The sequence below is a fragment of the Pristiophorus japonicus genome, chromosome 3 (genome assembly GCF_044704955.1).
Source record: "Pristiophorus japonicus isolate sPriJap1 chromosome 3, sPriJap1.hap1, whole genome shotgun sequence".
Lineage (NCBI taxonomy): Eukaryota > Metazoa > Chordata > Chondrichthyes > Pristiophoridae > Pristiophorus > Pristiophorus japonicus.
The window spans coordinates 138,634,746-138,658,343 of NC_091979.1; the positions used below are offsets into that span (position 1 = coordinate 138,634,746).

The window sequence follows — 23,598 nt, forward strand, 5'->3', positions numbered from 1 at the left end:
AATTGCTATTGGCACCAAAACACTCCAATTCTCTCCTTAACACCTATGGCAAAACTCTCCAAAAATTGCGTGTCTAAAAGGGAGATTGTTGCTGGTAGTCAAGTAGGAGCGTAATAAAAGGCCGCCTTGTTAGTATTTTTTTGACTATTTAAAATTTTGCTGCTCATTACTTGTTTCTTGCCATCTTTTGCAACTTCATCTAATTAAAAGGTTCAGCAGTGCTCTTAGTTTTGAACCTGAATACATTCTCCAACAGAGTCCAGGTGTTTCCCTTATGCATTCCACTTTATTGTCTGGCTGTCCTGAGAGAAAGAGGGGTAGAAATTGGTATGCATTGCACTGATTTGTCAAGTGCAAAATGGGCGTAAAGTATACTAAATTGACCATGGAACAGCCTGCGCCCAATCTGTGCAGGCATTGATCCCACTACTAATTCGTGGAGCCCACATTTTAGGCATCCTGGGTGGATACTTAAAACAGGTGAATATGTTACTGAGAGGCCTAACACCTGGGAAAAGATTCTTTTACAAAATCAGTCAGCGATGAGTGGGGCAGGTGTCGGGCCTACCTTACTCGGGATTTTTCAGCGGCCTCTGCAGCCACCAACAACAGGTAAGTGTAAACTTTCATGTGGAGGAAGCGTTTTAAACATTTGCAGCAATGAATTTGTGTACATTAATTTTTCTAACTGCATTAAAAAAAACATTTAAGGGTCCTTCAGGTTCGACAGGCTCCCCTGGCAAAGATGGTAGCAGCGGTTATCCTGGTCCTATTGGTCCTCCTGGTCCACGTGGTTTACGAGGAGAATCTGGCTCCAATGTAAGTATATAACAGGAACCTTGCTCAAAGATGGCGGGGATTGGGAATTTAATATTCCTGGCTTCAGGTATTCAGGAAATATAGGGAAGGAAGCAAAGGAGGTGGGTAGCAGTATTGATCAAAGAAACTATTATAGCACTGGAGATATATGATGTAGTTGAGGTACCAAAGACATAGGGCTGGATTTTCGGTCTGTGGCCACCTCTGTTTTTGTTTCGGAGGGTTGGTAATGGCAGCGGAGAGCATTTCCGGGTGAGCGGCCAGCTTCCAGCGCCCTGCCGCGACAGTCGGTACCAGGTTTGCGAGGGCGCAGAGCAGTACCGCCCGGGAAAGGCAAACCAGTGTGCAACGCCTCTGGTTGCAACACCGGCTCGAAATTTGAAACTCGCCCAACCCGTAGCGCCCTGCAGCATGCCCTAGTGGGACCGCCTGTGAAAGCTGGTGGATCCAGTTCTAGCGGCCGCAGTGAGGGAAGGAATGTCCACCTAAGATAAGTGTGATTTAAAAAGAAAAAATGTATTATTGTGATTCATGTGAGAGTGGTGTCAGGAAAGTATTGGGAATGTTTCTGGTGGGACTTTTTCAGAATTTCTTTCCATGGAAGCCTCTCATAGGGTGCTCCGAGGTCAGCTATTTACCTCGGGATTTTCAGTTGCGAGCTGGCCTAGTGTCCGAAAAAGGTGTGGAACACCTCCATTAGCACTTCGCTCCACACGTAGGGCCCGGTTGTTGAATTTTGCGGCTGGAGACGCAAACCATTTCCCGACGCAAAATTTACCCTTCGCCCAGGTTAACACCGCAACAGAGGCACGACTGAATTTTGACCCCAAAGTCTATTTAATTAGAATTAAGGAACAATAGAAGAGCTATTGTGCTTCTGGGTGCATATTATAGACCATGAAATAATGGGAAGGTGTTAGAGGAACAAATTTGCAGGCAAATTATAGAAAGATGCAAGAACTACAGAGTAGTAACAAATGGGGGATTCAATTATCCTAATATAGATTGGGTTAAATAACAGTGTAAAGGGCTAAGAGAGGGAGGAATTACTGAAATGTGTACAAGAGAACTTTCTTGATCAGTGTGTTTCCAACCCAATGAGGAAGGAAGCAGTGCTGAGTCTAGATATGGAGAATGAAGTTAAGCAAGTGGAGCATATTTCAGTGAGAGAACATTTGGGGAACAGTGGTCATAATATCATTGGGTTTAGAATCGTTATGGAAAAGGACAAGGAACAATCAAGCATAAAAATACTTAACTGGCAAAGAGCTAACTTCAGTGAGTTGAAAAAAGATCTGGTCCAGGTGGATTGGAATCAAAAATTGGTAGGCAAAACAGTAATTGATCAATGGGACGCTTTATAAGAGGAGCTAGTTTGAACTGGTAGCAATACGTTGGAGGAGGATTTCCTGGAGTGTATTAGGAATGGTTTTCTAGACCAATATGTCGAGGAACCAACTTGGATGCTGGCCATCCTAGACTGGATGATGTGTAATGAGAAAGGACTAATTAGCAATCTTGTTGTGCGAGGCCCCTTGGGGAAGAGTGACCATAACATGGTAGAATTATTTATTAAGATGGAGAGTGACACAGTTAATTTGGAAACTAGGGTCCTGAACTTAAGGAAAGGTAACTTCGATGCTTTGAGGCGTGAATTGGCTAGAATAGACTGGCAAATGATACTTAGAGTTGACGGTGGATAGGCAATGGCAAACATTTAAAGATCACATGGATGAACTTTAGCAATTGTACATTCCTGTCTGGAGTAAAAATAAAACGGGAAAGGAGGCTCAACCGTGGCTAACAAGAGAAATTAAGTGCAGTGCTAAATCCAAGGAAGAGGCATATAAATTGGCCAGAAAAAGCAGCAAACCTGAGAACTGGGAGAAATTTAGAATTCAGCAGAGGAGGACAAAGGGTTTAATTAAGAGGGGGAAAATAGAGTACGAGAAGAAGCTTGTAGGGAACATAAAAACTGACTGCAAAAGCTTCTATAGATGGGTGAAGAGAAAAAGATTAGAGAAGACAAACATAGGTCCCTTGCAGTCGGATTCAGGTGAATTTATAATGGGGAACAAAGAAATGGCAGACTAATTCAACAAATACTTTGGTTCTGTCTTCACGAAAGAAGACACAAATAACCTTCCGGAAGTACTAGGGGACAGAGGGTCTAGTGAGAAGGAGGAACTGAAGGATATCCTTATTAGGCAGGAAATTGAGTTGGGGAAATTAATGAGATTGAAGGCCGATAAATCCCTGGGGCCTGATAGTTTGCATCACAGAGTACTTAAGGAAGTGGCCCTAGAAATAGTGGATGCATTAGGGATCATTTTCCAACAGTCTATCGACTCTGGATCAGTTCCTATGGACTGGAGGGTAGCTAATGTAACACCACTTTTTAAAAAGGGAGGGAGAGAGAAAGCAGGTAATTACAGACTGGTTAGCCCGACATCAGTAATGGGGAAAATGTTGGAATCAATTATTAAGGATACATGTCGCCCACAATATCGCTCACCCAAAATAAAGCCCAGAAAAAGTGGATCTAACCAGAACTAATCACAACGTTATGGACGCCATGTTCCACATCACATGTTGCATCCTTTAAAAAGCTTCTGTGCTTCAACCTCGTGGGAATTTGGATGTACTCTGGAGGTCGTTGGAGTTGATGTGAACATCTGTACAAACATCTTGACCATACTGTGACTGATTGGAATTGAAGAGGTGTCTTCGTCGGGACATTCATTGTTTGTGACCAATCGGTGGAAAACAGAGAGCTACTGCAATGGAGCCTGTCTTTTCTCACCCTCTCTTGGTGACCAATTACATGCAGCAGACTCGAGATTGCCGAAGATATGCTCCACAGCATTGTGTGCTCAATCTAAAACGTGCCAGACTGATGAGGAGTACCAGATGTTACACTCCCCGCAATACAGGGGGAAGCATTCTTACCTCGACTTGCCTGACACCACCTACCTTTGGGGACTGCGCTTCCACAACGAGGTTATCACTGAGGTATGCCAGCTGATAAGGGGAGATCTGCAGCTTGCCAGCACCATCAGTACTGCACTCGAGGTCAAAGTCACCGCGGCACTGTCATTCTATGCCTCTGATTCTTTTCAGGCCACAGCTGGTGACATTTGCGGACTTTCTCAGCATGCCACACATTGCTGCATTAGACAGGTCACTGAAGCCCTATACACACGCAGGAGGGACTTGATCAGCTTCCCTATGACCAGGGAGGCACAGAGTGAGAGGGCTCCAGGATTCTCCAGAATTGCAAACTTCCCCAAGGTGCAGGAATCAATAGACTATAGGCACATCGCGATGTGGGCACCTTTTCAGAATGTTGAGGTTTTCAGGGACCACAAGGGATTCCACTCCCTGAATGTCCAACTGGTTGTCGACCACCAGCAAATTATACTGGCAGTGAATGCTCAATTTCTGGGCAGCATCCATGATGCTCACATCCTGCGTGAGAGCACTGTATCTGACTTGTTTAACAATCAGTCACAAGGTCAATGCTGGATGCTTGGTGACAAAGGATATGGCCTCATCAGCTGGCTGATGCCCCCCCTGCATGACACCCACACCGAAGCTGAGAGGCGATACAACGAGAGCCACGGAGCAACTCGCAATATCGTGGTGAAAACCATTGGAGTGCTGAAGCAGCGCTTTAGATGCCTGGACCACTCAGGAGGCGAGCTTAAATACCACCTTAAGCAGGTAGCTCAATTCGTGGTGGTGGTGTGCTCTATGCTGCATGACTTGGCTATTAGGAGGGGACAAGAATTGCCTGATGAGTCTGACAGTCCACCTCACCAGAGAGAGGAAGAGGAGGATGAGGAAACGGATGCTGACATTGGCCCAGACCATCAGGCTGATGCTGCTGCTGAAGCCATACCCCTGCCTCCCTGTAGACTGCATGAAAGGGCCCGTGGTGGCATGATAGCTGCAAGAGCCTTTCATCAGGAGCTCATCAATGATCACTTTGCCTGAAAGAACATTGGTGTTATTTACAAGGCTGACACACTGCTGGGTGTGCAGGTGATACATCAGTGGTGAGCATCACCTTGGTGACAGTTAAAGTTTAAGTTGATTGAAGTTCAGTGTCATTATACCCTTTGATGTTAAGGAATCACCAGCATGTAACGGTGCAGCTATCTGAGCCAATGCGCAACAAGATTTTGTTAAACAAAAAACACTTAAACCGAACATTTGTCTGAAATTATCAGTATTTCTGTAAAAAAAACAACCCTCGCCCCCGCTTCTCCTCCCCACCTCTACCCCTTCACCTTCCCCTCCTGAGTTCATGTTGCCGAGGAGCTCCCCTGGCGATGCTTCACTGGCGGGGGGGCGGAATGATGGCCGAATCGCTGCTTGGACGGTCCCAAGGCGGGTACGTTCTCCGATCCAGAAGCAAGATGTTGCTGCTGGCTCTCATGTGTGGTTGACAATAGGGGTGCGGCACCTTGGGGTGCAGTGCCGCACTCCGGGACCACTGGGAGCCCTCTGCCACCAGTGTTCCTGGCTACCAGCTCCAGGGTCTCCACCATCCCTTCCGTGTTATATCCTATTTGTTGGACAAAAACTCGGTGCCAACTTTGTTTTTGGTGCTTAGTAGGCTTTTTGCTGCTGGTGAATCTCCCTTGTGCCTCCCACAACAGCCAAACAGGCACACATCGCAGCCATACACGCCTTCAATCCATCTGAGCTCCCTCTCTCTCTGCTGCGCATGTCATGAAGACCCTTAGAAACATAGAAACATAGAAAATAGGTGCAGGAGTAGGCCATTCGGCCCTTCTAGCCTGCACCGCCATTCAATGAGTTCATGGCTGAACATGCAACTTCAGTACCCCATTCTTGCTTTCTCGCCATACCCCTTGATCCCCCTAGTAGTAAGGACTACTCTAACTCCTTTTTGAATATATTTAGTGAATTGGCCTCAACAACTTTCTGTGGTAGAGAATTCCACAGGTTCACCACTCTCTGGGTGAAGAAGTTCCTCCTCACCTTGGTCCTACATGGCTTACCCCTTATTCTTAGACTGTGTCCCCTGGTTCTGGACTTCCCCAACATTGGGAACATTCTTCCTGCATCTAACCTGTCTAAACCCGTCAGAATTTTAAACGTTTCTATGAGGTCCCCTCTCATTCTTCTGAACTCCAGTGAATACAAGCCCAGTTGATCCAGTCTTTCTTGATAGGTCAGTCCCGCCATCCCAGGAATCAATCTGGTGAACCTTCGCTGCACTCCCTCAATAGCAAGAATGTCCTTCCTCAAGTTAGGAGACCAAAACTGTACACAATACTCCAGGTGTGGCCTCACCAAGGCCCTGTACAACTGTAGCAACATCTCCCTGCCCCTGTACTCAAATCCCCTCGCTATGAAGGCCAACATGCCATTTGCTTTCTTAACCGCCTGCTGTACCTGCATGCCAACCTTCAATGACTGATGTAGCATGACACCCAGGTCTCTTTGCACCTCCCCTTTTCCTAATCTGTCACCATTCAGATAATAGTCTGTCTCTCTGTTTTTACCACCAAAGTGGATAACCTCACATTTATCCACATTGTACTTCATCTGCCATGCATTTGCCCACTCACCTAACTTATCCAAGTCGCCCTGCAGCCTCATAGCATCCTCCTCGCAGCTCACACTGCCACCCAACTTAGTGTCATCCACAAATTTGGAGATACTACATTTAATCCCCTCGTCTAAATCATTAATGTACAGTGTAAACAGCTGGGGCCCCAGCACAGAACCTTGCGGTACCCCACTCGTCACTGCCTGCCATTCTGAAAAGTCCCCATTTACTCCTACTCTTTGCTTCCTGTCTGACAACCAGTTCTCAATCCATGTCAGCACACTACCCCCAATCCCATGTGCTTTAACTTTGCACATTAATCTCTTGTGTGGGACCTTGTCGAAAGCCTTCTGAAAGTCCAAATATACCACATCAACTGGTTCTCCCTTGTCCACTCTACTGGAAACATCCTCAAAAAATTCCAGAAGATTTGTCAAGCATGATTTCCCTTTCACAAATCCATGCTGACTTGGACCTATCATGTCACCTCTTTCCAAATGCGCTGCTATGACATCCTTAATAATTGATTCCATCATTTTACCCACTACCGATGTCAGGCTGACCGGTCTATAATTCCCTGTTATCTTTCTCCCTCCTTTTTTAAAAAGTGGGGTTACATTGGCTACCCTCCACTCCATAGGAACTGATCCAGAGTCAATGGAATGTTGGAAAATGACTGTCAATGCATCCACTATTTCCAAGGCCACCTCCTTAAGTACTCTGGGATGCAGTCCATCAGGCCCTGGGGATTTATCGGCCTTCAATCCCATCAATTTCCCCAACACAATTTCCTGACTAATAAGGATTTCCCTCAGTTCCTCCTCCTTACTAGACCCTCCAACCCCTTTTATATCCGGAAGGTTGTTTGTGTCCTCCTTAGTGAATACCGAACCAAAGTACTTGTTCAATTGGTCCGCCATTTCTTTGATCTCCTGAATCACGGGACTCGAGTGTTGCCATGCTGTTGCTAAGGACAGTGACACTTTACGGCAGAAGGTCAAAAAAATGTAACCCTACCGCCCATGTGATATCGCTCGCGGTAACGCCCATTTTCAAAAATGGAGACTAGGTGCCTTGAGAATAGGCGAGAAGCCGGCTAAGTGAAAACCCTTTTTTACCGCCCACGCTGGAAATAACACCCATTTTTGGGCGATAAGCTCAAAAGTGGAAAATCTAGCCCATAGAGGTTAAATTGAGTCAGTAAAAGGAAACTTGTGACAATTGTAAGGTTCATAATATAGTAGAGAACCAAGCTTCATATAGAAAATACAGCAGATCTAAAAAATGGAAAAAGTGTGCCAAAGAGAGTATGAGAATGCAAAATGATACAAAATATTCTAAAATTATTTACAGCACAGAAACAGGCCATTTAGCCCAACCGGTACATGCTGGTGTTTATGCTTCACATGAGCCTCCTCCCATCCTTCTTCATCTAACCCCATCAACATATCCTTCTATTCCTTTCTCCCTCATTTGCTTATCTAACTTCCCCTTAAGTGCATCTATTGCTATTTGCCTCAACTACTCCTTGTGATAGCAAGTTCCACATTCTAACCACTCTCTGGGTAAAGAGGTTTCTTCTGTATTCCCTATTGGATGACTCTCTTATATATTATAAAATAGAAACCAGAACTGTACACAGCACTCCCAGGTCTAACCAAGGTCCTATACAAGTTGAACATAAATTCCCTGCTTTTCAGTTCTATCCCTCTAGAAATGAACCTCAGCACTTTGTTTGCTTTTTTTTTAAACACCTTATTAACCTGCATCGCTACTTTAGTGATCTGTGTATCTGTACCCCCAAGATCCCCCTGCACCTCTACGTCATTTAGAAAATGATTTTCCAAGGAGTATGTGGCCTCCTTATTCTTCCTACCCAAATGTACTACCTCACGCTTATCTATATTGAAATTCCTTTGCCAATTGCACGCCCATTCTGCAAGTTTATTAATGTCTTCTGTATTTTATCGCAATCTTTCTCTATTAACTACACTACCCAATCTAGCTTCATCTGCAAATTTTGAAATGTACTTCCGATTCCTGAGTCCAAATTGTTTATGAAAATAATGAAAACAGTAGTCCAAGCACCAAAGCCTGTGGAGCATCACTTCCCACCATTTGCCAGTCTGAGTAACTACCCTTTCTGTTTTCTATTTTGCAGCCAGCTAGCTATCCATTCTTCTACTTGTCCCCTGACACCACATGTACTGACCTTAGTCATGAATCTACTATGCAATGCCTTATCAAAGGCTTTTTGGAAATCCAAATATATTAAATCTACAGCTTTACCCTTTTCTGCCCTTTCTGTTGCTTCCTCAAAGAATTCAATAAGGTTACCCAAGCATGACCTTCCCTTTTGGAATCCGTGCAGACTAATCTTTATTAGATTTTCAGTCTCTAGATGTTTTTCTATTATATCTTTGAGTAAGGATTACATTATCTTTCCTACTGTTGACGATGAAAATAGATTAGTAGCTAACATAAAAGTGAACCCAAAAATCTTTTATAAACACGTAAATAGTTAAATGGTAATCAAGGGAAGGGTGGGATGATTAGGGACCAAAAAGGAGATCATATTATGAAGGCAGATGGCACGGCTGAGGTACTAAATGAGTACTTTGCATCTGTCTTTACCGGAGAAGAGAATGTAACAGTAAAGGAGGAGGCAGTAACAATATTGGATCAGATAAAAATAGATAAAGAAGATATACTTAAAAGTTTGACACTCTTCAAAGTCAAAATGTCACCCGATCCAGCTGGGATCCATCGTAGGTTACTGAGGGAAGTAAGGGTGTAAATTGTGGAGGCTCTGGCAACAATCTTCCAATCCTCCTTGGAAATGGGGATGGTGCCAGAGGCTGGAGGATTACAAATATTACACCCCTGTGTAAAAAAGGGGAGAGGGGAAAACCTGACCACTACAGGCCAGTTGGTGGTGGGGAGACTTTTAGAGATAATAATCCGGGACAATATTAATTGGCGTCTGGAAAAGTATGGGTTAACAATAAATGAAAGTCAGCATGGATTTGTTAAAGGCAAATGGTGTTTGACTAATTTGATCGAGTTCTTTGATGAAATAATAGAAAGGGTTGATAAGAATAGTACAGTTGATGTTGTGAAAAGGCATTTGACAAAGTACCACATAATAGACTTGTTATCAAAATTAAAGCCCATGGGATTAAAGGGGCAGTGGTAGCATGGATACAATTTTGACTAATGGACACAAAACTGAGAGTAGAGGTGAACAGTTGCTTTTTCAGACTGGAGGGAAGTTTACAGTGGTGTTCCCCAGGGGTCAGTATTGAGACCACTGCTCTGTCTGATATATAATTAATGACCTGGACTTGAGTATAAAGGCATGGTTTCAAAGTTTTCAAATGATACAAAACTCAGAAATGTAGTAAACAATGAGGAGGATAGTAACAGACTTCAGGAGGATATAGACAGAATGGTAAAATGGGCAGACTCATGTCAGATGAAATTTACGGTAGAGAAGTGTGAAGTGTGATTTGATTCATTTTGTTAAGAAAAATGAGGAAATTCAATATAAACTAAATGGTCCAATTTTAAAGAGGGTGCAGGAATAGAAAAATCTGGGGATGTATGTATACAAATCTTTGAGGCTGACAGGAGAAGTAGAGAAGGCTGTTAAAAAAGCATATATGATCTTTGGCTTTATTGATAGAGGAATAGAGTACAAAAAACAAGGAAGCCTTTAAAAAAACACTGGTTAGGATTCAGCTAGAATATTGTGTTCAATTCTGGGCATCATTCTCGGGTTGGCAATCAGTAACCAGTGGGGTGCTGCAGGGATCAGTGCTGGGACCCCAACTATTTACAATCTATATTAACGACTTGGAGGAAGGAACAGAGTGTAACGTAACCAAGTTTACCGATGATACAAAGATCAGAGGAAAAGCAATGTGTGAGGAGAACACAAAAAATCTGCAAAAGGACATAGACAAGCTAAGTGAGTGGGCAAAAATTTTGCAGATGGAGTATAATGTTGGAAAGTGTAAGGTCATGCACTTTGGCAGAAAAAAATCAAAGAGCAAGTTATTATTAAAATGGAGAAAGATTGCAAAGTGCTGCAGTACGGCGGGACCCTGGGGGTATTTGAGCATGAGATACAATAGGTTAGTATGCAGGTACAGCAAATGATCAGGAAGTTCAATGAAATCTTGGCCTTTATTGCAAAGGGAATGGAGTATAAAAGCAGGGAAGTCTTGCTACAGTTATACAGGTGAGGCCACATCTGGAATACTGTGCGCAGTTTTGATTTCCATATTTACGAAAGGATATACTGCTTTGGAGGCAGTTCACAGAAGTTTCACAAGGTTGATTCCAGAGATGAGGGGGTTGATTTATGAGGAAAGGTTGAGTAGGTTGGGCCTCTACTCATTGGAATTCAGAAGAATGAGAGGTGATCTTATCGAAACGTATAAGATCATGAGGGGTCTTGACAAGGTGGATGCAGAGAGGATGTTTCCACTGATGGGGGAGACTAGAACTAGAGGGATGATCTTAGAATAAGGGATGCCTATTTAAAACAGAGATGAGGAGAAATTTCTTCTCACAGAGGGTTGTGGATCTGTGGAATTCACTGCCTCAAAGAGCTGTGGAAGCTGGGACATGGAATAAATTTAAGACAGAAATAGACAAAGACAGAAATAGACAGTTTCTTAAACGATAAGGGAATAAGGGGTTATGGAGAGCAGGCAGGGAACTGGATCTGAGTCCATGATCGGATCAGCTATGATTGTATTAAATGGCGGAGCAGGCTCAAGGGGCCGTATGGCCTACTCCTGTTCCTATTTCTTATGTTCTTATGTTATTAAGGATGTCAAGACGTTGGAGAAGGTATAGAAGAGATTTACTAGAATGCTACCAGTAACTGTTGCCAGTGACATAATGATTGGTAACTAGAGAACACAGATTTAAGGTAAATGGCAAAAGAACTAGAGGTCACATGAGAAAACATAGTTTTGCACTGCAAGTTGTTGAGATCTGGAATGCAGTGCCTGAAAGGGTGGTGGAAGCAGATTCAATAGTAACATTCAAAAGAAAATTGGATAAATGCTTTAGAAAACATTTACAGGGTAATGGGAAAAGAGCAGGGGAGTGGGATTAATTGAATAGCAGTACGAAAGAACCAGCACAGCCATGATGGGTCGAATGTCCTCATTCTGTGTTGTATCATTCAATGATTCTAAACTAAACTCCTGTGGGGTTATATATTGAAATTACAATCAATTATACTTTACTAAGGGAACACTAAATATAAGCAATGTTGTTTTCAACTCCATAGGGTCCTCCTGGTGATTATGGCCCTGCTGGTCTTCCTGGTCCCCCTGGTCTTCCTGGTCCCTGTTGTGAATCAACAGCACTACGCGGTGGTGGTGATGGAAATAAGGGTGTAATGTATCCAGGAAGTTACTACTATGGCGATCAGCCTAGTAAATCTTCAAACATACAGGAGGAAGAAATAATGGCGACCCTGAAATCCCTTCACAGCAGAGTGGACAGCATCCTGAGTGCAGATGGATCGCAAAAGAGCCCTGCCCGTAGTTGCCGTGATCTAAAATTTTGCCATCCAGAATTCAACAGCGGTAAGGAAGCCATTTGAGGAGATAATTAAATTTTTATATTATATTGGATTAAATTCATTGTAATTTATAAATAAGAGTCGAGGGATGGTTTTCATTATCATTCTCTTTTCTTGCTTTAAATTAAGGGACTTAGATTAGAAACATAGAAATAGAGAAACATAGAAAATAGGTGCAGGAATAGGCCATTCAGCTCTTCGAGCCTGCACCACCATTCAAGAAGATCATGGCTGATCATTCACCTCATTACCTCTTTCCTGCTGCCTCTCTTTAGCCGTAAGGGCCATATCTAACTCCCTCTTGAATATATCTAATGAATTGGCATCAATAACTCTCTGCGGTAGAGAATTCCACAGGATAACAACTCTCTGAGTGAAGAAGTTTCTGCTCATCTCGGTCCTAAATGGCTTACCCATTAGCCTTAGACTGTGACCCCTGGTTCTGGACTTCCCCAACATTGGGAACATCAGTCATTGAAGGTTGACATGCAGGTACAGCAGGCGGTTAAGAAAGCAAATGGCATGTTGGCCTTCATAGCGAGGGGATTTGAGTACAGGGGCAGGGAGATGTTGCTACAGTTGTACAGGGCCTTGGTGAGGTCACATCTGGAGTATTGTGTACAGTTTTGGTCTCCTAACTTGAGGAAGGACATTCTTGCTATTGAGGGAGTGCAGCGAAGGTTCACCAGACTGGTTCCCGGGATGGCGGGACTGACATATCAAGAAAGACTGGACCAACTGGGCTTGTATTCACTAGAGCTGGTAATTGGGATTAGACTGGATAACCTCTTGTTGGCCGGTGCAGATATAATGGTAAGTACTGCAGGGAATCGAATATGGCCAGGGTGATCTCCTGGACTAGTGTCGATCGCCTGGATGGGTCGGAGAAGAATTTTCCCAGCTTTTGTTCCCCTAAATTGGCCTGGGTTTCTATTTGGTTTTTGCCTCTCCCAGGAGATCACATGGCTCCGGTTGGGGTGGTGTGCAGAATATTTCAGTGTAAGGAGGGGTCGCAGTTGTGTGGGGCGGTCTGGTTGGGCTGGGTGCTCTTTGCCTTTCCGCCATTGTTCATTGTTCGTAGGTTTATATGTAACCTTCAGGGCTGCTGACCGAGGGACGTGTGGCTCTTTGTCGGCCGGCGCGGACACGATGGGCCGAAATGGCCTCCTTCCGCGCTGTAAATTTCTATGTTTCTATGTTTCTTCCTGCATCTAACCTGTCCAGTCCCCTCAGAATTTTATATGTTTCGATGAGATCACCTCTCATTCTTCTAAATTCCAGTGAATACAGGCACAGTCGATCCAGTCTCTCCTCATATGTCAGTCCTGCCATCCCGGGAATCAGTCTGGTGAACCTTTGCTGCACTCCCTCAATAGCAAGTACATCCTTCCTCAAATTAGGAGAACAAAACTAACACAGTATTCCAGGAGAGGCCTCACCAAGGCCCTGTGCAAATGCAGTAAGACTTCCTGCTCCTATACTCAAATCCCCTAGCTATGAAGGCCAACATGCCATTTGCCTTCTTCACCGCCTGCTGTACCTGCCAACATTCAATGATTGATGTACTATGACACCCAGGTCTCGTTGTACCTCCCCTTTTCCTAATCTGCCGCCATTCAGATAATAATCCACCTTCATGTTTTTGCCACCAAAGTGGATAACCTCATATTTATCCACATTATACTGCATCTGCCATGCATTTGCCCACTCACCTAACCTGTCCAAATCACTCTGCAGCCTCTTAGCATCCTCCTCACAGCTCACACGGTCACCCAGCTTAGTGTCATCTACAAACTTGGAGTATTACACTCAATTCCTTCATCTAAATCATTTATGTATATTGTAAATAGCTGGGGTCCCAGCACTGAGCCCGACGGCACCCCACTTGTCACGGCCTGCCATTCTGAAAAGGACCCATTTATCCTGACTCTCTGCTTCCTGTCTGCCAACCAGTTCACTATCCGTGTCAATACATTACCCCCAATACCATGTGCTTTAATTTTGCGCACCAATCTCTTGTGTGGGACCTTGTCAAAAGCCTTTTTGAAAGTCCAAATACACCACATCCACTGGTTCTCCCTTGTCCACTCTACTCGTTACATCCTCAAAAAATTCTCGCAGATTTGTCAAGCATGATGTCCCTGTCATAAATCCATGCTGACTTCGACCAATCCTGTCACTGCTTTCCAAATGCGCTGCTATTTCATCTTTAATAATTGATTACAACATTTTCCCCACTTCTGATGTCAGGCTAACCAGTCTATAATTCCCCGTTTTCTCTCTCCCTCCTTTTTTTAAAAAGTGGTGTTACATTAGCTACCCTCCAGTCCATAAGAACTGATCCAGATTCGATAGACTGTTGGAAAATGACCACCAATGCATTCACTATTTCTAGGGCCACTTCCTTAAGTACTCTGGGATGCAGACTATCAGGCCCTGGGGATTTATCGGCCTTCAATCCCATCAATTTCCCTAACACAATTTCCTCACTAATAAGGATTTCTTTCAGTTCCTCTTTCTCGCTAGACCCTCGGTCCCATGATATTTCCGGAAGGATATTTGAGTCTTCCTTCGTGAAGACAGAACCAAAGTATTCGTTCAATTGGTCTGCCATTTCTTTGTTCCCCATTATAAATTCACCTGGTTCTGACTGCAAGGGACCTACGTTTGTCTTCGCTAATCCTTTTCTATTCACATATCTATAGAAGCTTTTGCATTCAACATTTATGTTCCCTGCACGCTTCCTCTCATACTCTATTTCCCCCTCCTAATTTAACCCTTTGTTCTCCTCAGCTGAATTCTAAATTTCTCCCAGTCCTCAGGTTTGCTGCTTTTTCTGGCCAATTTATATGCGTCTTCCTTGGATTTAACACTATCCTTAATTTCCCTTGTTAGCCACGGTTGAGCCACCTTCCCCGTTTTATTTTTACTACAGACCGGGGTGTACAATTGTTGAAGTTCATCCATGTGATCTTTAAATGTTTGCCATTGCCTATCCACCGTCAACCCTTTAAGTAACATTCGCCAGTCTATTCTAGCCAATTCACGTCGCAAAACATCAAAGTTACCTTTCCTTAAGTTCAGGACCCTAGTCTCTGAATTAACTATGTCACTCTCCATCTTAATAAAGAATTCTACCATATTATGGTCACTCTTCCCCAAGGGGCCTCGCACAACAAGATTGCTAATTAGACCTTTCTCATTACACATCATCCAGTCTAGTTGGTTCCTCGACATACTGGTCTAGAAAACCATCCCTCGTACATTCCAGGAAATCCTCCTCAATCATATTGCTACCAGTTTGGTTAGCCCAATATATATGTAGATTAAAGTCACCCATGATAACTGCTGTCCCTTTATTGCACGCATCCCTAACTTCTTGTTTGATGCTGTACCCAACCTCACTACTACTGTTTGGTGATCTGTACTCAACTCCCACTAGCGTTTTCTGCCATTTGGTATTCCGCAGCTCTACCCATACAGATTCCATATCATCCAAGCTAATGTTCTTCCTTACTATTGCATTAATTTCCCCTTTAATCAGCTTTTCCTTTTTGTCTATCCTTCCTGAATGTTGAATACCCCTGGATGTTGAGTTCCCAGCCTTGGTCACCCTGGAGCCATGTCTCCGTAATCCCAATTATATCATATTTGTTAATAGCTGCTTGCGCAGTTAATTCGTCCACCTTATTACAAATACTCCTCACATTGAAGCACAGAGCCTTCAGGCTTGTCTTTTCAACACACTTTGTCCCTTTAGACTTTTGCTGTAATGTGGCCCTTTTTGATTTTTGCCTTCGGTTTCTCTGCCCTCCACCTTTTCTTTTCTTCTTTCTATCTTTTGCTTCTGTCCACATTCTACTTCCCTCTGTCTCCCTGCATAGGTTCCCATCCCCCTGCCATATTAGCTTAACCCCTCCCCAACAGCACTAGCAAACACTCCCTCTAGGACATTGGTTCCGGTCCTGTCCAGGTGCAGGCCGTTCGGTTTGTACTGGTCCCACCTCCCCTAGAAACGGTTCCAATGTCCCAGGAATTTGAATCCCTCCCTCCTGCACCACTCTTCAAGGCACGTATTCTGCTTAGCTATCCTACAATTTCTACTTTGACTAGCACATGGCACTGGTAGCAATCATGAGATTACTACCTGGAGGTCCTGTTTTAGAGGCTGGGATTAATAAATAAGAGCTAATTCTAATTGATTAAATACATTAGAGATGGTAGGACAGACAATGTGTTTCTGCTGTTGCATGTGGGAGCTGGTTGACCCCATTGAGGTCCATCACGACCTCACCTGCAGCAAGTGTCTGCAGCTCAAGGAACATCGGCTCCGTGTTGATGAGCTGTAATCCGAGCTGAAGACACTATGCACATCAGTGGGCGGGAGACTTATCTGGACGCCGCGATCCAGGAGCTAGTCAAATTAATTAGAGTAATTAATTCAAATTCGATCTGTGGTCAGGGACAGGAGGGTGTGATTACGACTGAGGAAGGTATGGGGCCTCAGGATGGAGTGATAGATGAGCCTCGGCCCTTGCTCTTTTCCAACAGGTTCGAGGCTCTTACTCCCTTTGTGGATGAAACATAAAAACATAGAAATTAGGTGCAGAAGCAAGCCATTCGGCCCTTCGAGCCTGCACCGCCATTCAATAAGATCATGGCTGATCATTCAATCTCAATATCCCTTTCCTGCTTTCTCACTGTACCCATTGATTCCTTTGGCCGTAAGGGCCACATATAACTCCCGTTTGAATATATGTAACAAACTGGCCTCAACAACTTTCTGCGGTAGAGAATTCCACAGGTTAACCACTCTCTGAGTGAAGAAGTTTTTCCTCATCTCAGTCCTAAATGGCTTACCCCTTATTCTTAGACTGTGACCCCTGGCTCTGGAACTCCCCAGCAACGGGAACATTCTTCCTGTCTCTAACCTGTACAATCCCATCAGAATATTATAATTTTATATGTTTCTATGAGATCCCCTCTCATTCTTCTAAACTCCAGTGGGTATAAGCCCAGTTGATCCAGTCTCTCCTCATATGTCAGTCCTGCCATCCCGGGAATCAGTCTGGTGAAACTTTGCTGTATTCCCTCAATAGCAAGAACGTCCTTCCTCAGATTAGGAGACCAAAACTGAACACAATATTCTAGGTGTTACCTCACCAAGGCTCTGTACAACTGCAGTAAGACCTCCCTGCTCCTATACTCAAATGCTCTAACTATGAAGGACAACATGCCATTTGCCGCCTTCACCGCCTGCTGTACCTGCATGCCAAGCTTCAATGACTGATGTACCATGACACCCAGGTATCACTGCACCTCCCCTTTTCCTAATGTCACCATTCAGATAATATTCTGTCTTCCTGTTTTTGACACCAAAGTAGATAACCTCACATTTATCCACATTATTCTGCATCTGCCATTTATTTGCCCACTCACCTAACCTGTCCAAGTCACCTCTTAGCATCCTCCTCACAGCTCACACCGCCACCCAGCTTAATGTCACCTGCAAACCTGGAGATATTACACTCAATTCCTTCATCTAAATCATTTATGTATATTGTAAATAGCTGGGGTCCCAGCACTGAGCCCTACGGCACCCCACGAGTCACTGCCTGCCATTCTGAAAAGGACCCATTTATCCCGACTCTCTGCTTCCTGTCTGCCAACCAGTTCACTATCCGTGTCAATACATTACCCCCATACCATATGCTTTAATTTTGCACACCAATCTCTTGTGCGGGACCTTGTCAAAAGCCTTTTGAAAGTCCAAATACACCACATCCACTGGTTTTCCCTTGTCCACTCTACTAGTTACATCCTCAAAAAATTCTAGACGATTTGTCAAGCATGATTTCCCTTTCATAAGTCCATGCTGACTTGGACCAATTCTGTCACTGCTTTCCAAATGCGCTGCTATTTCATCTTTAATAATTGATTCCAATATTTTCCCCACTACTGATGTCAGGCTACCTGGTCTATAATTCCCCATTTTCTCTCTCCCTCCTTTTTTAAAAAGTGGTGTTACATTAGCTGCCCTCTATTCCATAGGACCTGATCCAGAATCAATAGAATGTTGGAAAATGATGACCAATGCATCCACTATTTCTAGGACCACTTACTTAAGTACTCTGGGATGCAGGCTATCAGGCCCTGGGGATTTATCGGCTTTCAATCCCATTAATTTTCCGAACACAATTTCCTGACTAATAAGGATTTCCTTCAGTTCCTCCTTTTTGGCTAGACCCTCGAACCCTTAGTATTTCCGGAAGGTTATTTGTGTCTTCCTTAGTGAAGACAAATCCAAAGTGTTGTATATGGAGAAAGAATCAGACTGAACACTGTGAGCTCAAAGTAAAGTGTGACCTTAGTCTTATATTGCAGGTCTCCAGAGAGCCTCTCCAACCTGTGAAGCCTTCTTAAATACCTGGGCTCCTAAGGGATTATTGGATACCTTGGGACTCCGGGGAATGAGCCCTCTGGTGGCTGTACAGAGTGAATACATGTCCACATATATAACAAAAAGTATTTGTTCAATTGGTCTGCCATTTCTTTGTTCACCATTATAAATGTACCTGATTCTGACTGCAAAGGACCTATATTGGTCTTCACTAATCTATTTCTCTTCACATATCTATAGAAGCTTTTGCAGTCAGTTTTTATGTTCCCAGCAAGCTTCCTCTCATACTCTATTTCCCCCCTCCTAATTAGACCTTTTGTCCTCATCTGCTGAATTTGAAATTTCTCCCAGTCCTAGGTTTGCTGTTTTTTCCGGCCAATTTATATGCCTCTTCCTTTGATTTAACACTATCCTTAATTTCCCTTATTAGCCATGGTTGAGCTACCTTCCCCGTTTTATTTTTACTCCAGACAGGGATGTACAATTGTTGAAGTTCATCCATGTGATCTATAAATGTTTGCCATTGCCTATCCACTGTCAACCCTTTAAGTATAATTTGCCAGTCTATCCTAGCCAATTCACGTCTCATACCATCGAAGTAACCTTTCCTTAAGTTCAGGACCCTAGTCTCTGAATTAACACAGTCACTTTCCATCTTAATAAAGAATTCTATCATATTATTGGCACTCTTCCCCAGAGGGCCTCGAACAACAAGATTGCCAATTAGTCCTCTCTCATTACACAACACCCAGTCTAGGATGGCCAGCTCTCTAATTGGTTCCTCAACATATTGGTCTAGAAAACCATTCCAAATACACACCAGGAAATCGTCCTCCGCCACATTGCTACCAGCTTGGTTAGCCCAATCTATACATAGGTTAATATCGCCCATGATAACTGCTGTACCTTTATTGCACACATCCCTAATTTCTTGTTTGATGCCATCCCCAACCTCACTGCTACTGTTTGGTGGTCTGTACACAACTCCCACTAACGTTTTCTGCCCTTTGGTATTCCGCAGCTCTACCCATACAGATTCCATATCATCCAAGCTAATGTCCTTTCTTTCTATTGCGTTGATCTCCTCTTTAACCAGCTATGCCATCCCATCTTCTTTTCCTTTCTGTCTATCCTTCCTAAGTGTTGAATATCCCTGGATGTTGAATTCCCAGCCTTGGTCACCCTGGAGCCATGTCTCCGTGATGCCAATTACATCATACCTGTTAACTGCTATTTGTGCAGTTAATTCGTCCACCTTATTCCGAATACTCCTCGAATTGAGGCACAGAGCCTTCAGGCTTGTCTTTCTAACACACTTTGCCCATTTAGAATTTTGCTGTAATGTGGCCCTTTTTGCTTTTTGCCTTAGGTTTCTCTGCCATCCAATTTTACTATTCTTCTTTGTATCTTTTGCTTCTGCCTCCATTTTATTTCCCTCTGTCTCCCTGCATAGGTTCCCATCCTCCTGCCATGTTAGTTTAACCCCTCCCCAACCGCACTAGCAAACACTCCCCCTAGGACATTGGTTCCGGTCCTGCCCAGGTGCAGACCTTCTGGTTTGTACTGGTCCCACCTCCCCCAGACCCGGTTCCAATGTCCCAGGAATTTGAATCCCTCCCTTCTGCACCACTCCTCAAGCCACGTATTCAGCTGAGCTATCCTGCGATTCCTACTCTGACTAGCACGTGGCACTGATAGCGATCCTGAGATTACTACTTTTGAAGTCCTACTTTTTAATTTAGCCCCTAGCTCCCTAAATTCCTCTCATAGGACCTCATCTCGTTTTTTAATATAGCGTTGGTACCTATATGCAACTAGCTGTTCACCCTCCCTTTTCAGAATGCCCTGCATCCGCTCCGAGACATCCTTGACCCTTGCACCAGGGAGGCAACATTCCATCCTGGAGTCTCGGTTGCGGCCACAGAAACGTCTATCTATTCCGCTTACTATTGAATCCCCTATCACTATAGCTCTCCCACTCTTTTTGCTGCCCTCCTGTGCAACAGAGCCACCCACGGTGCCATGAACTTGGCTGCTGCTGCTCTCCCCTGATGAGTCATGCATGCCCCCCAACACTACCCAAAGCGGTGTATCTGTTTTGCAGGGGGATGACCACAGGGGACCCCTGCACTACCTTCCTTGCACTACTCTTCCTGTTGGTCACTCATTCCCTATCTGGCTGTCTACCCTTTACCTGCGGTAAGACAACTCACTAAAGTTGCTATTCACATCATTCTCAGCATCGTGGATGCTCCAGATTAAATTGAACCACAGCTCCAGTGCCGCAATGTGGTCCGTGAGGAGCTGCAGGTGGATGCACTTCCCGCACATGTAGTCGTCAGGGACTCTGGAAGCGTCCCTGACTTCCCACATAGTATAGGAGGAGCATAATACGTGTCCGAGCTCTCCTGCCATGACTTAACCCTTAGATAAACTTAATTTGGCAACAACAATGCTAAATGTTACTTACTGATAAAGAAAAGAAAAAGAAAACCTACTCACCAATCACCAGCCAATCACTTACCCCCTTGGCTGTGATGTCACCTTTCGATTTCTTTCTACTTTTTTGCCTTCTCACCCTGCTGCAGCTGCACCAGCTGACATTTTGTAGGCCGCCTTGATCTCACGCTCCGCCTCCCGACTAGACGTTGCTGCTCCCCGGACTGACGGGCCTTTTGTAGGCTGCCTCCTTTTCTTTTCCTCCCAGGTCGGGGAGTCAGCACTGGTGGGGAAAACAAGACAAAGCACCACCTCCCGTTCCCACTTGCCCGAACTCTTACCTTTGCACTCTGAGCTCCTTCTGCATGAGAGCAGGGACTGCAGGGAGGATGAACAAATTGACCACAGCATTGTGGTACAGGGGGCTGTTCAAGTGGGGGGGAATAAGAAGAAATGTTGTAGTGGTAGGGGACAGTATCATTATGGGGATAGATACTGTTCTCTGCAGCCAAAAGCGTGAGCCTCAAGGCTGTGTTGCCTGCCAGGATTAAGGACATCTACTCAGGGCTGGCGAGGAACTTGGAGTGGGAGGGGGAAGATCCAGTTGTCATGGTCCATGTGGGCACCAACAACATAGATAGCACAAAGAAGGAGGTTCTGCTGAGAGAGTATGAGCAGCTAAGGGCCAAAAAGAAGAATCACAAAGGTAATAATCTCTGGATTACTACTCGAGTCACGAGCAAATTTGCTTAGGGTAAATAAGATCAGAGAGTTAAACACGTTGATGTAGTATACTAAATGAATACACCACACGAAGTCTGTTGAAAGTCAAAGAGTCATTTATTTGCTTGTAAGGGAGATCGAGTGTAAGTAGTTAGCCCTTCATTAAGCCATCCCGACTCGATCTCAAAGAATCGCTCTTGGTCCGTGACAGTTAAACAAAAAGCAAGTAGGTGTGTACATTCATTGTCCATCTACATGACCTTGGTCTATATTTCTTGACCATGGTAGACACTCTTATCTATAAAGATGTATGTTCATCTTGACCTGTGGTTGCCATCACTGTCTACTAGTCTCTTGAATAGCTCAGCTTGCGTTTTTTAGCAGCTGGGCTACATCCTGTCGCAACTAGGTACTTTCCTGTCATTGTTTTTCTGCTGTGTATACAAAGCTTGTGAGCTATTTGTGTTGACCTATTTTCTATGCCAAAGTGGATTCTAAAAAAAACCCTTTAATGTGGCTTAAAGATTGGTGTGGGAGAAATGGGTTTTGGTTCTTGGGACACTGGCACCAGTACTGGGGTAAGAGTGAGCTGTTCTGTTTGGGCGGGCTCCACTTAAACCGTCAAGGGACAAGGGTCCTGGCGAATCAAATAACTAGGACTGTAGAGAGGGCTTTAAACTAACAAGTGAGGGGGGCGGGGGGAAGATTCAGGAGAGCGAAAATTTTAAAAGTCAAAGAACAAGAATAACAAAGAATAGATCAGGATAGCTCTGGGGGAAATGAAAACCAGAGCGTGCCAGGAAGGGACAGAATGTATAAACATAAAGGTGAATCAGAAAGTTGGGTCAAAGTAGGAAATTAAAAAAAATTATTTAAAAGCTCTTAATCTGAATGCATGTAGCATTCGTAACAAAATAGATGAGTTGATGATACAAATAGATACAAATGGTTGTGATCTGATAGCCATTACAGAGATGTGGTTGCAAGGTGACCAGGACTGGTAACTAAATATTCAGGGGTATTTGACAATTCGGAAGGACAGACAGAAAGGAAAAGAAGGTGGGGTAGCACTGTTAATAAAGGATGAGATCGGTGCATTAGTGAAAAATTATATTGGCTCAGAGGATCAAGATGTTGAATCAGTTTGGGTAGAGATAAGGAATAATAAGGGGAAAAAGTCACTGATTGGCGTAGTCTATAGGCCCCCTAACAGTAGCTGCACTGTTGGACAGAGTATAAATCAAGAAATAATGGAGGCTTGTAATAAAAGAACAGCAATAATAATGATGAGCGATTTTAAGCTTCATATTGATTGGACCAAGTAAATTGGCCAGGGTAGCCTTGAGGAAGAGTTCATAGAATGTATCCGTGATAGTTCCCTTGAACAGTACATTGCGGAACCAACCAGGGGAGCAGGCTATCTTAGATCTAGTACTGTGTAATGAGACAGGATTAATAAATGATCTCTTAGTAAAGGATCCTTTAGGAATAAATGGCCATAAAATGGTTGAATTTCAAATTCAGTTGGAGGGTTAGAAAGTTAGTTCTCAAACCAGGGTCTGAAGCTTATATAAAGGAGACTACAGAGGTATGAAGGCAGAGTTGGCTAAAGTGGACTGGGAAATTAGAATAAAGTATGGGACAGTTGATTAGCAGTGCAGATATTTAAGGAGATATTTCATAACTTGCAACAAAAATATATCCTAATGAGAAGGAAAGACTATAAATGAAGAGATAATCATCCGTGGTTAACCACGGAAATAAGGGATAGTATCAAATTGAAAACAACGGCATACAATGTGTCTAAGACTAGTGGGAGGCCAGAGAATTGGGAAACATTTAAAAGCCAGCAAAGAATGACTAAAACAATGATAAAGAGAGGGAAGATAGATTATGAAAATAAACTACCACAAAATATAAAAACAGATAGTAAGAATTTCTACAGGTACATAAAAAGGAAAAGAGTGGCTAAAGTAAATGTTGGTCCCCGAGAGGATGAGACTGGGGAATTAATAATGGAGAACAGGG

The 23,598-nt window shown here is 43.8% G+C and overlaps 1 protein-coding gene across 2 annotated transcripts in view; it reads left to right on the plus strand.

Moving 5' to 3' along the window:
- LOC139259905 (collagen alpha-1(III) chain-like) overlaps positions 1 to 23,598 on the plus strand; it is a 320,705-nt gene that overhangs the window by 289,197 nt on the left and 7,910 nt on the right. For both annotated transcript variants that reach the window (XM_070875835.1, XM_070875836.1), the window contains 2 exons: positions 712 to 819; positions 11,712 to 12,012. In XM_070875835.1, the coding sequence (XP_070731936.1) occupies positions 712 to 819; positions 11,712 to 12,012 (409 nt within the window). The remainder of the gene's footprint in view (positions 1 to 711; positions 820 to 11,711; positions 12,013 to 23,598) is intronic.